Genomic DNA, 15,918 nt, shown 5'->3' with positions numbered 1-15,918 from the left:
TAATTTTAATACGCATCAAAGCCTTTCACCGCTTGCTTTTATTAGAAGATGTTTCCGTAAATTATACTCCAAACCCCCTCTGCTTCACCACACACACACACACACACACCCGGCTTAGTAGCCCTTGATCGTATGGGCCAGCTCCCAGTTCTGGGCGACGAAACAGTCGGCATCGACCTTGACGCCGTCCGCCGTGCAGACCGCCTGCGAGTACTTCGGGTCGCTGCGGCAGTCCCGGTACCACAGCACCTCCATCACGCGCTTCATCAGATCGTTCGCTTCCGGCTGGCCGAGCGTCTGGTAGGCGGTCGGATTCTCCGACCACTCGCGCAACAGCGGCAGCGCCAGATGGGTACCGTACCCCGTCGCCACCACGTTGCTCGTGTACGAGCGGCCGCGCAGATTCACGTGCCCCAGGAACGGTTCGCCGTCCTGCATGCCGCCGATGACGAGATCGAGATAGAGCGGCTGGAATTCCGACCGCCGGTTGTACATGACCCGCGTGAGCCAGTTGTAGAACGAGCGTGGCTTCATCTCGTTCTTATCGTCCAGGCACTGATCGTCGATGCTGGTGACGGCGGAAAATGGCATTCAAAATTCATCATAAAATCAAAATGAACAATTGCACAAAAAAACACGATTGCATCCACACTTACACCTTCTGGTCGATGTGACGCTTGATGTACTGGAAGTCGGCAAAGTCGCCCCCGATACCGAGCACCGTCTTGTCGTTGATGCGATACACCCGGTCGACGTCGTGGAACCGGGCAAGCGACCCGTACGAGATCAGCTTATCGGCCGCAATGATCACACCATCCTTGAACATCAGCCCGACGACGGAGGTGCCGGTGGTGACGGGGTAGCTGCAAAAGCGAAATGGAACGAATCCGTAGTTTGAGGTTAGTGGGTTGAGCGTATTGAGCCACCTTCCGCACTGTCCAACGCTTACTAGGACCGCTGTGTGCCAAAATCGCCGGGAGTGTCCGATCGCGCCTGCATCGCACCGCCAGCGACCGTGCTGCCGGGGAAGTTGTAGAACGCGCCCGGAGCGGGGCCATTGCTCCAGAACGGACCGGCCATCGAGTTACCTCCCATCGGATACATCTTGTACGGGCACTAGCTATGCTGCGGGAGGGTTGAAATTTATTACACAAAGTCTAATTTTACTTGAATAGAATTGTTTCGCACGTAAAAACAACTCACCAACTTATTAAAAACAGCAAACGCGGAATGAGTCTGAATTTTGTTTGTCACGGCAAGAATGACAGCCGAAATCGTGACTGTCATTGTTCGCTCAAAATATCTACAAGAGAAGGTGGGACGGGCCGCTGCTGTGTCGCTAAGCACCTTGGCACAGAGAGAAGCGCTCTTGACATTAGTGCGTGATTCTGTGGAAAATTCCATCCATTATTTTGTTTAGGATGTGATAAGTTTTACAAAAACACTCAAACACTGCAGCAAAATTTGTATAAGGTATGTAAAAATAACTACATTCATCGATCAACTCGTAATTATGCGACAATATGCCGGGAAATCGAAAAGCCGCGCTTTTGCCCGTGCGTGGTCTAACCTTGCCGGCAAATCAGATGTTTTCATCGGAAGCGACGCAATGTTTGTGCTTGTTTGTGGGGCAGAAGGAGGCAAAAACGAGCAACAAAAAAAAACCGACACACCACACTTCATTGTGAATTTACGAAAAACTGGCAACGAACACCGTCATCGTGAGACGGAGGAAAAGTGGAAAAGCTTTCTCGTTGCATTGGTTCTGTGAGTCGGAAGGCAAACACGGTGGCAATAGGAAAATTCCAACCGAGTGTCGCTTCAAGGAATCAGGGAAAAACGGACCTCCAAAACACGCCGGTTGAAGGAGCGGAGCATCGTTTTGCGGTTGTACGCGTGAAAAACGAACCGGGAAGCGGTGCGGGGCTATTATCAAATCTACACCCGCAGGCGGAGGAGTCTGCAAAGGTCCGGCGGGTGGACGGTGGTGTTTCGTCCTTTCGTCCTTTCGTCGTATCCGCGGCGACGGAATGAAGTGTTTATCCGGAGCGGTGCGACGATAGCCCAACCCCTCCCACCAATCGGTTTCAAATTTCCCACCACCCCAAAACGACAGTGATAGACACATTTCCCGGGGCACAGCGCACCAAGCTAAAGCGGGGCGTGTGTCTATGTATGCGCACCGGTGTGTGTGTCGTACTGAAACAATCGATCGTTGGCCTGTGTACACCTTACCGGTGTGTGGTGGGGTTTGTGTTTTATTTTAGACAAACATCATTAGCCGCGACCCAACCCACGGGCGGGGAAAAAAGGCAAAAAAGGAAATATCAGCGAATTACATCCGGGTCGTCTTCACTTCACCCAGTGCCTCACACACATACACACCAAGCAGCAGGAGCAGCAGCAGCAGCAGCAGCATCGCCATGACCGCCACCAGCACGACCGAACCGGCGGCATTCGATCACATCGAGACGATTGTCATCGAGGGTCAGCCGACCGACATCGTGTACCATCGGTTTGCCAACAAGCTCTTCCTCATCATCACCCAGCACCAGAAGGTGGCCAACGTGTACACGGTGCGCAGTCACGCCCACAACGATCTGAGCGGGGACGGGCCGGGCGGAGCTGCCGGCGCTGACGGTTCGAACCGCATCTACACCATCAAGCACACGTTCGGCGCCAGCTCGGACGAGGCGGAAGCGGCCATCCGCTATCTGATGAGGTTCCTGCAGCAGAGCGACGAGATCGTCATCACGCTCGGGCTGCGGCGGATCGACAAGGCCACGCTGGACCAGATCGGGGCCCAGCTCCGGAAGATTGTGCTAGGATAGGGCATAAGGGGGATGCGGCAGAGGAATATTCTAACCGTTGGTACATACGTTTCTTTCCGTTCTTAGGAGTTTCTTAAATAAATACGCGTACACACGTTCACGCTTTGGTGGCGCGCCACACACCTTTGGAATCCTGCTTGCATTTTACTGCATCGTTCCGAAACGCAAATTTAACGCGCTTTACTCTACCGGTCCGCCACAACGTGACGGTGCAGAATGTGTAGCATGGCGGAAGGATTGTCGGCCGGTACCATGTGCCCGGCCCGCAGAACCGTGTAGTGCGTGAAGCGATCCGAGTACCGCGACCGGTACCCCTCGATGATGCCGCTCGGCTCGGTCGTGAAAGGCTCGCGGGCCGGCGAGTGTGCGAACAATCGATCCATCCAGCCGCGTGTCCCCGGCAGGCAGGCGATAAGGTCGAGCTGACCACTGTACACTACCAGCTCGAGGTCGGTTTCGTTCAGCAGCCGCTGCACGGTGCCGACGCTCGATTGCAGAAAATCGTCGCCGAGGGCATCGAAAACGGCTGTCCGTTGGGTGCCCCAGGGCGGCCGTTTCGTCGCTGCGATGCCGAGCGTGTGCGACACGGGACCACGCATGAGCCGCTCCAGTGGGTTGCTGCTGGTGTGCGATTCGGGGGTCGGTGGGCCGGTGTCACTGTACCACCAGAGCGTTTCACCGTATACTAGAACTGGCGAGAAGGAAAACCGAATGTATGTGTGTGTGTGTTGGTAGAAATCGAAATCGGAATATTTAATGTTTAATGAAATCACGCTCTCCACGCAGTTCGGTATTGGGGGGTTTTGAGCGGGGGTGCTAATGAATTACCTTTCGAAGGGATTGGAAATGAGAATGAAATTGGGTTAACCAGCACCCCCCTCCCAATGGGGTGGGGTGTTTTGGGAGGTTGCTGAATAAATCAGAGATAATTTGAATCATAGCAGGCTGGCTTCAAGCGAAGCTGGTGTTGCGTGTGCATACGCCATAAAGCAATCGCTGTTGCTGTAGAAGAGTTTTGGAACTACAATCTACTGTTACTAGTTAGTTTTGGCTCGGTTACAGGGCTCCGTAAAATAATTTTGAAGGTATGTAACAACTCCAGGGAGCAAGTAAAGGTTTTTTGTGTAAACAACGGAATTGGCAGTTGCTTCTTAAATTCAAAGGATACATTAAGATAAAATGATTTAGAATTCAAACAGGTTTTACAACTGATCACAAACCCTTACAAGATCAGATTCAGAGCAGTTCTTAGGACTGATCCTAAACTTATATGTATCGTAAAACTGATCCTGAATTTATAACGTTCCTGGCATCGATTCTGATCCCATAACGGAATTGGATCTGTTCCTAAAACCACGTCCCTGGAACTGGTTCTAAACCGATAGTAGCGCTTGCTCAGATTATGAAACCATACCGAGCTTGAAATAGATCCTGACCAATCCCGGTCTTGAACTGATCTTGAATCGATATTAGTCCTGGAACTGATTGTTATGTTCCTTTCTTTCTATGCTATTATTACTCAGAGAGGTACACGCGTTTGTAACATAAACGAACATAAAACTATATTAAAATAAAAGACGTTCTAACGTAAAATAAACGAAGACTGTTTCCCGCCGTTCCCGTTCCGTGCGCTATCCTATATTGCCAGTTGCCAAGTGCCGGCGTGTTCGCCGGTCGACCCCGTTGACCGCGCAAACGATGACCCGGATGGATTGCACGCACACATCAACCGATGATCACTCACGCGCCAACGGTGAGTTACTAGTAGCAATCCATCCGGTCCAGGTTAGCTCACAACATCTCCCCCTGTTTAATAAAGACGATACCCTTCGAACCGACGCGGGAGCCTTCTATCTCTAGAAGATCGGCGTGGCGATCGTATCGGCTGCTGACGTCTTTGGACTGCCAAAGGGACTGGACTCAGGGACGGCTGTGCAGGGGATGTGTTGCTTTGCTGCTCCGTTGGTGTAACAACCGTTTTCGCTGTTGCTCTGTATTGGAACTTCTTGTTTCAACGAGTGGAAATAACCGACTGATTTTATTCTATAAATTCACCAAAGCCTACTAAACTACGTTCATGCTAGCGAGGTTGCTATGATCTCAACACTCCTCCTCAATCTCGGCTGGCTTTAAACCAAGTCGTAGGCGCATCTGCTCCATCTTAACGCGAGCTAACGGTTTTGTTAAAACATCCGCTACCATTTGTTCGCTGGGACAATAGCGAATATCTATCACACCATTTTTCACTAACTCCTTAACATAATTGTATCTGGTGTCGATGTGCTTCGTCCTGTTACTATCACTGACAGATTTCAGCATTGCTATGCAACTCTGATTGTCTTCATGCACTATTATCGGAGTCGGAACTGGTTCATCAATGTCCTTTAATAGTTTCATTAACCACATCAACTCGCGGCTGGCTTCGGAGAGTGCCACGTATTCCGCTTCGGTTGACGAAAGTGTAACGCATGGTTGTTTTCGAGCTGCCCAACTGATTGGTCCTCCGAGATGAAACACGAAACCGGTATTCGACTTTCGGTCCGTCTTATCACCAGCCCAATCAGCATCAACGTACACTTCTAGTGATCCTGGTGAACCTATTCGCAAACTCCACTCCGCAGTTGACTGAAGATAACGTAGCGTTCTTTTTGCTTCGGTCCAGTCTGCTTCCGTTGGGAGACTCACCTTGCGTCCTAGGATCGAAGCGCTAATGGCGATATCCGGTCTGGTATTCACCGCGACGTACAGAAGAGCACCCACCAGGCTCTGGAACTCGTCGTTTCTAGGCATGGCTTCCTCCTCCTTCTGCTGTGCGTTCGGATACCCAGGATCCATCGGTATCAAAGATCGCTTCGAATTCAATTGTCCAAATCGTTGAGCTATTTTCTTTATATAGTTCTTCTGGTTCAGGGAAAAATGTCCACCTGACCGTCTCACTCGTATTCCCAAATAGTGCCGTATGTCACCAAGACACGTAATGGTAAAATTATTTTTAAGATGCTTACGAACAGCTTCATATTCTGCTTCCGTGTTGCTCATTATCAATATATCATCCACATAGAGTAATATGAACGATTTCTTCTGTTTTCTTGAAGTTTTAACAAACAAGCATGGGTCTGCTACCGATGGTATGTAATCCAGTATCTTCAATACTTCTGTGATTTTCGTATTCCACACCCTTCCAGCTTGCTTTAGACCGTAAAGACTTTTTCTGATTTTCAATACGTCATCTTTAACTCCGTTATTAAAACCTATCGGCTGCTTCATGAAAATGGTTTCTTCTAATTCTCCATGAAGGTACGCCGTCTTCACGTCTATATGCTTCACCAGCATTCCTCGTCGAGCGGCGATACTCAATAAAGTTCGAAAAGTGGTTTGTTTAACGACTGGCGCAAAAACTTCATGATAATCAATCCCATATTTTTGATTGAATCCTTGTGCTACCAGTCGGGCCTTGTAGCGGATCAGGTTCCCGTTTTCATCCATCTTTTTCGTGAAAATCCATTTGTTTCCGATAGCCTTCTTGTTTGGCGGCAAACGAACTACCTCCCATGTGCGATTTTCCTCATGCGCCTGCAGCTCTTCTTTCATAGCTGCCATCCACTTGTCACGTTCGGGGCTAGCTATTGCTTCTTTGTACGTGCATGGTTCCGCATGAAATTGGTTTGCTATGCGCACGGTGTCCTGGTATCGCTCTGGAGGAATACCCTTTGTGGTACGCTCCGATCGTCGAACTGCTGGAACAGAAACTTCCTCGATGACGAAATGCTCCTCCTGATCGCCAGATGATTCCAGCTCCTCCTGCGTTCCAGTTGCCTCAGACTCCAAGATATTTTCACGACGGATGGTATCGAATTCGACATCGCTCTGGAACTCATCGTTAGATGTTACTGATTGAAAACCATCAAAATCTAAATCGCTGCATTCATCATTTTCATGGTCACCATCATTCTCGGAGAACGTAGTAGTTGGAGTCTCGTCGTTGCCTGTTTCTGGTGCTGCAATAACGGGATCATCATCAGCTTTGTTCATCGCCGGAGAAGAAAATGGGTATGAAACGATACTTCCCTGCGAAGGTTTGGTTTCCCAAACCTCCCGATGTGTCAGAAAACGACAATCTCTGCTCATGATTATTTTATATGTTTCAGGATCGATGAAACGGTAGGCCTTGTGGTGCAAAGAATAGCCCACAAACAACATCTTTTTTGATTTTGCATCCATTTTAGATCGCTTGTTCGGTGGAATCCACACGTATGCCCACGAACCGAAAATCTTGAGATGACTGAGATCAGGCTTCTCTCCAGTCCAGAGCTCAAATGGTGTTTTTGAAATAGGTTTCGTCGGTAATCGGTTCTGTAGATATGTGGCCGTGTTCACAGCTTCTGCCCAATACGTATGCTGCAGCTGTGCGTCCAGAATCATACAGCGAGCCATTTCCACCAGTGACCGATTCTTTCGCTCCGCTATCCCGTTTTGTTGCGGCGTGTAAGCAGTAGTGAATTATTGAGTGATGCCCTCTTGACGACAGAAACGGTCCAGAGCTTCATTCTTATATTCACCACCTTGATCTGATCGAATCACCTTGGGTGCTCTTCCGATCTGATTCTTTACAAATCGAACATATTCTGCTATTCGCTTTGTAACCTCCGATTTTTCCTTTAGAAAATAGACTACTGTGTAGCGGGAAAAATCGTCTATCATCGTAAGGAAATAACGACAACCTCCGGGCGATGGTGTTCGCATTGGTCCAAACACGTCCGTATGGATAATGTCTAACAGCTGCTTGGATCTAATTTCTGATTTCCTTGGAAACGGTAGCCGTGCCATTTTACCCTCTAGGCAACACTCACACGTTACGACATTTTCGCAATCTTCGATACAGCACCCTGTTGCTAGATCTTTATTCTCCAGGTCCCGAATTGCACCCGGATCTCGATGCCCAAGAATGCGATGCCAAGTGTGTAAACAATTAGATGTATGGTCACTCACCTTAAGTACAGCTTGTTTTGTGCGCAACCTATACATCCCATCGGACATAATTGTATCCGCAATCACCTTGCTGTCTTTTTTGGATGTGGCACCCATCCTCATCAAAGATGAACTTGACTCCCTTGGCTGTCAGTTTCCTCACCGATATAAGGTTGGATTCGAATTGCGGAACATAGAGCACATCTGTGAGGAGAACAGTGCTTTGTTCACCCTCTCGAGTTATCCACGTCACTCTGCACGAACCAACTCCTTCTGTGGCAATCTTCTTGCCGTCTGCTAAGGAAACTTTTTGCTTCACTGTACGGTCCAACGAAACAAAGTAGTCTGGTTTGATGCACATGTGTGATGTTGCACCGGAGTCTATGATCCACATATCACGTCCGCAGAATCTTTGTGAAGCCGCGAATGTGAATTCTGATGCTTCTGAATCCTGACAAGCCGTTTTCGCTTTCGGATAGCGACTTTTTCCTGGCCGCTCGTTGGATTTGGTCTCCTCGATGTGTTGTTCCTTCCATGCCCAACATTGCTTCTGCTTGTGACCTGGTTTTCGGCAAAAGTTACACAACAAGGTTTTCTTCTGCTTTTCATTACCAGCCTTAAGCACAGAATCGCACAGATTGTTGCGATTTCCCCTTTTTGTCACTTCGTCAACTAGCTTGGATTTGATCAATTCAAGTGTCAATTCACTCTCTGATCTCGTCTCTAATGCTGTCGTGAGAGTATCAAAGGATGCGGGCAAGCTACGTAGCACCATTGCCACCTGCAATTTTCGATCCAATTCATGATTTGCCACCGACAGCCGCTCAAACAGTTCCTCCATTTCGAAAACGTGCCGTTCGATGTCCTCGCCATCTGTATACCGTTTGTCGCAGATTTGCTTGAGCAATGACACAACGGAAGTCAACGTTACCTTCTCATACTGGTTTCGAATGGCCTCCCAAGTCTGCTTCGCCGTTTTCGAGTCCTTGATTAGGTTCAACTGACTATCCTCCAGAAGAAGCCCAATCGTCGCACGAGCTTTCTGGTCTCCGGTTTTCCAAGCTGTAGTGTCTGTTCCAGCACTTGATCCGGGAATAGCAGCACTCGATTCGGGGGTAGCAACTGGGTTTGTTCCAACCACGTATTGCCACAAGTCTTCTCGCATCAGCAGAAACTCGACCTTGGTTTTCCACGTTCCGTAATTGCTTCCATTTAGTTTGGCAATTCCTAGTCTCTCCATCTTGAAAAATCTCAATTTATTCTGATTAAAAGAATTTTCTGATCGAACGCTAAGCACCTGGGCCCATAACCTATTGGAACTTCTTGTTTCAACGAGTGGAAATAACCGACTGATTTTATTCTATAAATTCACCAAAGCCTACTAAACTACGTTCATGCTAGCGAGGTTGCTATGATCTCAACACTCTGCCCATTAAAATGTCTAGCGGTAAACGACTTGGCTCTTCAGAATCATTGCTTGATTCACGCACGCTAAGTGAATCACGCCTACGTAGCTGGTTTACGTGTCGACGATGTACCCGAAAATCATCCGTCTCCACTTCGTACATTACGCTGCCCAGCTCCCGTTTTACTCGTGCAGACACCCATTTCCACGAGTTCCGCACAAACAGCTTTGCATAAACGCGGTCACCACGCTGAAAACGTTTATGAACTAAAACTGCCGGTTCATCTCGTGTCGCAAGAGGAGGTTTTAGCAGTTCCAGAGCCGTTCGAACTTTTCGCCCAAGCATACCTTCCGCTGGCGATTGTTTATTCTCTAGCGCCGGATTGGGAGTCGTACGGTAGGTTTCTAAAAATATGTCAAGAGCTTCCTCACGAGTTGCTCCGCCTTCCTCAATCTTCCTTGTTGACCTCTTGAAAGTGTCTACGAAGCGCTCGGCCTGCCCGTTTGACTGGGGATGAAATGGCGCCGTTGTGATGTGCTGAATACCACGACTGCTGCAATACGCTGAAAATTCAGCACTGACGAATTGCGGCCCATTATCGCTGACCAGTGTTTCTGGGTATCCGAATCTCGCGAAAATGCTTCTTAGTACTGCGATGGTTGCTCTGGTTGTTGTTGTTCGCATTTTTACCACTTCTGGCCACTTCGTGTGCGCATCTACCGCTATCAAAAAGTAATCACCTTCGATCGGCCCGGCGAAATCGATGTGAATGCGCTGCCACGGCTTCTTTGTCCTCGGCCAGGACATCGGTATCTCGCGTGGCGAGGACTTTGACGCTATCGCGCAAGCATGACATGTTTTAACATAGTCTACTACATCTCCGTCTATTGACGGCCAATAGACATAACTCCGAGCTATGGATTTCATCCTCTGGATTCCTGGGTGCCCTTCATGCAGCTGTTTTAGGCATCGCTGCTGAAGTTTGGTTGGGATTACCACCCTTTCCCCGAACAGAATGCAACCTCGGACCGTGGTGAGGGCCTCGCCTCTGTGGTAGAAGCAAGCCAATTCTGTAGCGTAGGTGATGTTTTGGGGCCACCCATCCATGATGTACTTGTAAACTTGTTGCAGCACCGGATCGGATGCCGTAGCCTTCGCAACGTCACTAAAATTGAGTGGAAATATATTAATAGAATTTAATGCTACGTATCTTACGTCATCTTCCAACTCAGCGCTTGCGATAATGTATTCCGGATCCGGTTTTGCGTGCTCATTAATCAGTCTCGAAAGCACGTCCGCATTGCCAAACTTCTCGGTCTGCACATACTCGATGCTGAAATCGTACATTTGCAACTGCAATGCAAATCGCTGCAATCTGTTGGCTGTGTACACCGGAATACCTTTGCTAGACCCAAAAATCCGTAGCAAAGGTCGATGGTCGGTCTGTAGTCGAAAATGGCGCCCAAACAGCATCTTGTGAAATTTCTTCACAGCAAAGATAATGGCCAATCCTTCGCGGTCGATCTGACTGTAGTTGGCTTCGGCCTTCGTGAGGGCTCTCGATGCATGCTGCACGACTTTCAGGGAGCCATCCATAAAACGATGGCTAATCGTCGCGCCTAGACCTATCGACGAAGCATCTGCAGACACAACAATTTCCGCATTTGGGTCGTAATGCGTGAGCAGCAAATCAGACGATAACAGCTCCTTAAACCTTTCGAAAGATTGCTCACACTTGTGCGTCCATACAAAATTTCTGTCGTTCTTCAGTAGTTCATCCAGCGGGTATCGGAGCTCTCGCATCTTCGGTAGGAATTTACCATAATAGTTCACGGCTCCTAAAAAGGACCGAACTTCGCTCACGTTTGTTGGTGCTGGCATTTTGCGTATAACGTCGATCTTCGCTGGGTTTGGCCTAAGACCCTGTCTATCGATCACAAAGCCCAGGTACTCAATCTGCACCGTTTTAAATGAGCATTTTTCCGCACGGATTGTAAATCCGTAGTCCTTTATACGACGGAAAAGATTGAGGAGGTTCTCATCATGCTCGAGTTCTGTTCTTCCGCCAACAACTACATCATCCATGTACCCAGAAGTACATTTCAATCCAGCGAGCATTGCATCGATTAGTTGTTGAAACGCGGCTGGGGCGATCTTTATGCCTGGCGGTAAACGATTATAGTGATACAATCCGCGATGCGTGTTAATAGTTAGAAGAGGACGATATTGCTCGTTTATCTCGACTTGCAGAAATGCATCGGACAAATCTATCTTGCTGAAAAATTTGCATTGTGCCAATCTTGCAAATATATCGTCTGGCAGTGGGAGTGGATACTCATATGACTGGAGAGCAGCGTTCAGGCCAGTCGAATAATCTCCGCATATTCTTATTCTGCCATTTTTCTTCCGCACCACTACGATTGGGGCTGCCCAGTCCGAATAGTCGACTGGGGTAATCACACCTAAGCCTTGCAAGCGATCGAGCTCTTTATCCACCGTTGCTTGCATCGCATATGCCACAGGGCGCTTCGGGCAAAACACCGAACGGTGATTTTCTTTTAGCTTTATCTGGATGTTTGCCTTGGTGCACAGTCCAGTGCCGCTAAACACCTCGGGGAATCGGCTCTCCCATTTTCCAGATTCAGCTTCGATTCTATTACAGAAATGATCCATCGGTACAGACCCAAGCTCAAATAGCTCTATTAAATCGGCTCCCAGAAGCTGCAAATCAGAAGCTATTACCCGTATTACGGCAACCCTCGTTATGTCCCCAATCGTTACCTGAGCACAGAATTCACCATCCAGCTGAAGGTGAGAACCAGACGCTGTTCTCGCATGGACTTCTACCGGTCTCAATGTTGGCTCATCAAGCTGCTGCCAAATTTTTCGTCCAATGACAGTTATATCGGAGCCGGTGTCTAACTGTAGGCGAACCCTGTAGCGATTGATCAAAACATTAACAAATTTTCTTGCATGGCGCACGCTGTGTACATTCACGGTAACTGTACGTGTGTCCACCGGTGTATTTTTGTTCCACTTGTTGAACTTTCTCTTCTTTGGCCACCACTTCTTCCGCTGGTTACAAAATCCTTCGCGGTGGCCCGTTCTTCCGCAATCACAACACTTGTGTAGGGCATACGGGCACTCCCTGGCCCAGTGTGGATCGCCACACAACCAACAAGATCTGGGCGGCTTACTTGTTCCCTCGAAATTCTTCCGCTGCTGATTCTGCTGCCCTTGCTGAAATCTACGCACCTGTGTTTGTTGTTTCTGTTGCTGCACTTTACTTCTACTTGCACTGTGTATCGCTAGGACTTTCTCCTCCGCCTGAGTAGCGATCATGGCGCTGTCCACTTTTAGACTGGAGATTCGCTCACACTCAGCGGAGAGTTGCTCCAACGTGACATCGGCTCTCTCCTCGATGCGGGAGAGCAATCTCGTCCTCACGTCTGCATCGGCATCGTCCTTCAAGCCGCACACCAGTATCAAGCACTTGAACTGCTCTTCGCTCATCGCCGATAGCTGAAAATTAACACAAGAGCGGTTAACGCGGCAGACAAACGACAACAGGTCTTCATTGCGTGATTTAATCAGCTGCAAGCATTTATATCGCTTGCTCACGAGGGTTTCCGCTCTCCCAAATAGAGCGGTCAGCTTCTTAACCGTTTCATCAAACGGCACATCACGAGGGACACTTGGCAGTATGAAGCTGGCGTAGCGCGCGTATTCTGCAGGGCCCAGCTTGCGTACCAGCAAGCGCACTTTCGCTGCATCATCAAGACGAGAGGCATCTTGCGCGAAAAGATCCTCATATCGGGCAAACCACGTAGCAAAGGTGATATCCGACTCCGCCTCATAGCGGAATTCCATGATGCTGCCCGACAACGCTTCCATGATGAGTTCGGGATTGCCGGGGGCAACGGCCTGTGAGGGAACAGTCTGGCTCGGCTGTGATAGTGACTGTGGCTGTTGCAGCATACGCGAAATGAGCTGCTGCTGCTGCTCCATCTGTTTCTGCTGCTGCTGCATCTGCTGTTGCATTAGCTGCATCATCTGCATCATCATCGCCGAATCGGTGGTGGGCGCTGGAACTGCGGCTGGCGATGGCTGCGAAGCTGCATTCTGCGATGGCGGTTGCACCATCGACGCTTGCCCTTCGCTGGTGGGCGGCAAAAGATGCTGCGACGGGGCAAACGCACTCGCACGCAGCAGAGATGCTCTTCTCTGGTCCACTTCCATAGAGAAGTCCGGTGCACCATTTTCGCCGGTGTTCATCCTTCTACGCTTTGCTCGCGGTCGCGTAATTTTTTTTTTTTATGAACAGCACTAAATTCGCACACAACTAATCACAAGCCTTTTTCTGTGTTTTTTTTTTACTCCTCGTCGCCACTGTTATGTTCCTTTCTTTCTATGCTATTATTACTCAGAGAGGTACACGCGTTTGTAACATAAACGAACATAAAACTATATTAAAATAAAAGACGTTCTAACGTAAAATAAACGAAGACTGTTTCCCGCCGTTCCCGTTCCGTGCGCTATCCTATATTGCCAGTTGCCAAGTGCCGGCGTGTTCGCCGGTCGACCCCGTTGACCGCGCAAACGATGACCCGGATGGATTGCACGCACACATCAACCGATGATCACTCACGCGCCAACGGTGAGTTACTAGTAGCAATCCATCCGGTCCAGGTTAGCTCACAACACTGATAGTGAACCCTTTCTGGTTCTGGAACTTATAGAGAATCCATACCGGTTATGAACCCCTACAGGTCCTGGAACATAACTGACACTGAAGCCTACACCAGAACTGTCCCCGAACCATTTCATATCCTGATAGAGATCCCCAATATATCCTGACCTGATCTTGGAACATATCCTGACTTCAAACTGATACTGGAATCGGTCCTGTAATTGATCCCAACCCCGCACCATTAGTAGAAATCCTCAACTAATACCGGTCTTCGAAATGATACTGAACCCCTACCGGTACTGGAACTGATATTGAACTATTATTGGTGCTAGATTCAATTCGGAATCCATATCGGTCCTAGAACTGATAATGAACTTATTGCAATTCAAGTTCCTGGACCTTTCTTAATGAATGGATGGTTTTCGGACCAGTCTCGGTTCAGGAAATGATACAGGACATACTCCGATGCAGTAACCGATTCGTCTACCACGATGGGGAATGAACCGTTCCTTGAGGCAGTTTTTTGAAACATTGAGATTACGAATAGAGCCTTACAAATACCCAGAAAGTAACAAAACTAATTCGCGTTACCTCTTGATAGATTTTTTTTATAGAGAAGAAGAGAAGATATTTGTGGTAAAAGAAGCATGTTAGATGGATGAAGGAGTGTGTTGCACGCAAAACTCCAGAAATATAAAAATTTCTTAACCCCAAATACTTCACCAACCTTCATCACTTTCAACATCCTGCGGCTGAATCTCCTTCCTGCTTGGCTTTAGCACATTGTAGCAGTTGATTCCGCCCGTCTCCTGCACGATGGTCTGCTGCAATCCGTGCCACCCTTCCATCGACAGCCCAGGTCGCTCAGACTGTCTCACTGTATCGCGCACAGCAGCTACCTTCCGCTCGATACGCTCACGACCACCTTCATCCACAAATCCCAGGCCGGCTAAATACTGTGGCCACGCGGCAATACTATCCACGGGCGAGAGCCACGCACTGCCCAGGAAAAGCCCTTGCAGATTGCAGCGTATCGTGCCACCTTGCACCGCATGCGCCAATGCGTACGCAAACTCAACCGCAATCCGGCCGCCGTAGCTTTCCGAAGCGATGTACAGTGGAACGCTTCCCTCCCAATCGGCCATCGTAATGGCGCTCATGGTGTGATAGAAGTGTTTCAGAAAAGCGACCAAATCACTCACCACCGTGGTGGTGTTACGTGCCAACAGGGAGCGATCCTCGACGTAACTAAACCCGCTGCCTACGGGACTGTCGACAAAGAGGACGTTGTAATCTTTCACCTAGAAGTGCGTGAAAGTGCGGTTTTAGAAAGACTTTGAAAGGTGTATCGTGTATAGGTCGTCGTGTTCTACCCAGGAATTTTCACGTGGCTTGAGCGTTCGATCGAGTGGTCCGATTTCTTCAAAGTTCCCGTAGCCGCTTGATGATGCTCCCGGGCCACCCTGCAGCCATATGATGAGCGGTCTTGTCTCGGGTCGTTGAGTATGCACCTGATGTAGCCACCAGAAGATGTACGCCCGCGGACGTACCTCACTGTAGCCCCAGTGTTGTTTCCCAGGACCAAATCCATTGTTTGCGACTTAAAATATGCAAAGAAATGTTTATAGCAAGACAGTAAACAACATTCACAATACGCTTTTAGACGTCACTAACCAACGGAAGCAAGAAATTCACTGCCTACTGTGATCCAAACAATCCATGTAACAGCTCTACCCATTTTACGCACAATCGAAGCACACAAGAAGATGTTCACCAAGCGACACAAGAATTCGAGGCACACTACGATGATCAACCTTGTTGGTGCGCCACTTTATAACATCGATCAGACGACCCTTCTGCATCTCTCAGCTGATCGGTTGAGCACGAGATGATGTCAGTCACCGCAGACGGCAGCAGCAGATGATGATGATCTTTGCGCGCCATCTGCTTTCGATCGATTAATTATTCTGCACTTCCGATGCAAAGGTTATCTATCCCCACCATCACCACCAGCTTTATGGAG

At 48.8% G+C, this 15,918-nt stretch overlaps 4 protein-coding genes across 5 annotated transcripts; 1 reads left to right on the top strand and 3 right to left on the bottom strand.

The window, feature by feature from the left end:
* Nucleotides 1-1,332, bottom strand: LOC120904859 (proteasome subunit beta type-4). 2 transcript variants are annotated; one of them, XM_040315280.1, is made up of 4 exons: nt 1,204-1,332; nt 950-1,125; nt 657-863; nt 1-568 (listed from the first exon to the last, which is right to left on the bottom strand). In XM_040315280.1, exons 2-4 carry the CDS (start codon nt 1,102-1,104, stop codon nt 115-117), a joined length of 816 nt encoding a protein of 271 aa, XP_040171214.1. In that variant the 5' UTR covers nt 1,105-1,125; nt 1,204-1,332; the 3' UTR covers nt 1-114. The 2 variants fall into 2 exon arrangements, with proteins under 2 accessions (XP_040171214.1, XP_040171215.1); XM_040315281.1 differs by having other exon boundaries at nt 950-1,120; nt 1,204-1,299.
* Nucleotides 1,333-1,584: 252 nt separating this feature from the next.
* LOC120904860 lies at nt 1,585-2,962 on the top strand. The gene has a single exon (XM_040315282.1). The coding sequence runs from the start codon at nt 2,424-2,426 to the stop codon at nt 2,829-2,831; it is 408 nt and encodes a 135-aa protein (XP_040171216.1). The 5' UTR covers nt 1,585-2,423; the 3' UTR covers nt 2,832-2,962.
* Nucleotides 2,928-15,897, bottom strand: LOC120904857 (retinoid-inducible serine carboxypeptidase-like). Its single transcript, XM_040315278.1, has 4 exons — nt 15,570-15,897; nt 15,269-15,495; nt 14,623-15,196; nt 2,928-3,522 (listed from the first exon to the last, which is right to left on the bottom strand). Exons 1-4 carry the CDS (start codon nt 15,631-15,633, stop codon nt 3,017-3,019), a joined length of 1,371 nt encoding a protein of 456 aa, XP_040171212.1. The 5' UTR covers nt 15,634-15,897; the 3' UTR covers nt 2,928-3,016.
* On the bottom strand, nt 11,964-14,616 carry LOC120904856. Its single transcript, XM_040315277.1, has 2 exons — nt 12,461-14,616; nt 11,964-12,140 (listed from the first exon to the last, which is right to left on the bottom strand). The coding sequence occupies exons 1-2, from the start codon at nt 13,478-13,480 to the stop codon at nt 12,072-12,074; spliced, it is 1,089 nt and encodes a 362-aa protein (XP_040171211.1). The 5' UTR covers nt 13,481-14,616; the 3' UTR covers nt 11,964-12,071.
* Nucleotides 15,898-15,918: the final 21 nt, after the last annotated feature.

Source organism: Anopheles arabiensis, chromosome 3 (genome assembly GCF_016920715.1).
Source record: "Anopheles arabiensis isolate DONGOLA chromosome 3, AaraD3, whole genome shotgun sequence".
In the NCBI taxonomy this organism is placed as follows: domain Eukaryota; kingdom Metazoa; phylum Arthropoda; class Insecta; order Diptera; family Culicidae; genus Anopheles; species Anopheles arabiensis.
Note: the sequence above shows the minus strand (reverse complement) of the source record. Positions and strands in the feature narration are given on the sequence as shown.

What these genes read in the sequence shown, in the direction of transcription:
- LOC120904859 (XM_040315280.1), bottom strand. Translation starts at nt 1,104, where the DNA reads ATGTATCCGATGGGAGGTAACTCGATGGCCGGTCCGTTCTGGAGCAAT. An exon ending in TTTGGCACACAGCGGTCCTA is followed by an intron (nt 864 to 949) that starts GTAAGCGTTGGA and finishes TCGCTTTTGCAG; the next exon opens with CTACCCCGTCACCACCGGCA. An exon ending in CGTCACATCGACCAGAAGGT is followed by an intron (nt 569 to 656) that starts GTAAGTGTGGAT and finishes CGCCGTCACCAG; the next exon opens with CATCGACGATCAGTGCCTGG.
- LOC120904860 (XM_040315282.1), top strand. Translation starts at nt 2,424, where the DNA reads ATGACCGCCACCAGCACGACCGAACCGGCGGCATTCGATCACATCGAG.
- LOC120904856 (XM_040315277.1), bottom strand. Translation starts at nt 13,480, where the DNA reads ATGAACACCGGCGAAAATGGTGCACCGGACTTCTCTATGGAAGTGGAC. An exon ending in AACAGAAACAACAAACACAG is followed by an intron (nt 12,141 to 12,460) that starts GTGCGTAGATTT and finishes CAATCGCTACAG; the next exon opens with GGTTCGCCTACAGTTAGACA.
- LOC120904857 (XM_040315278.1), bottom strand. Translation starts at nt 15,633, where the DNA reads ATGGGTAGAGCTGTTACATGGATTGTTTGGATCACAGTAGGCAGTGAA. An exon ending in TGAATTTCTTGCTTCCGTTG is followed by an intron (nt 15,496 to 15,569) that starts GTTAGTGACGTC and finishes GCATATTTTAAG; the next exon opens with TCGCAAACAATGGATTTGGT. An exon ending in GGATGTTGAAAGTGATGAAG is followed by an intron (nt 3,523 to 14,622) that starts GTTGGTGAAGTA and finishes CCTTCTCGCCAG; the next exon opens with TTCTAGTATACGGTGAAACG.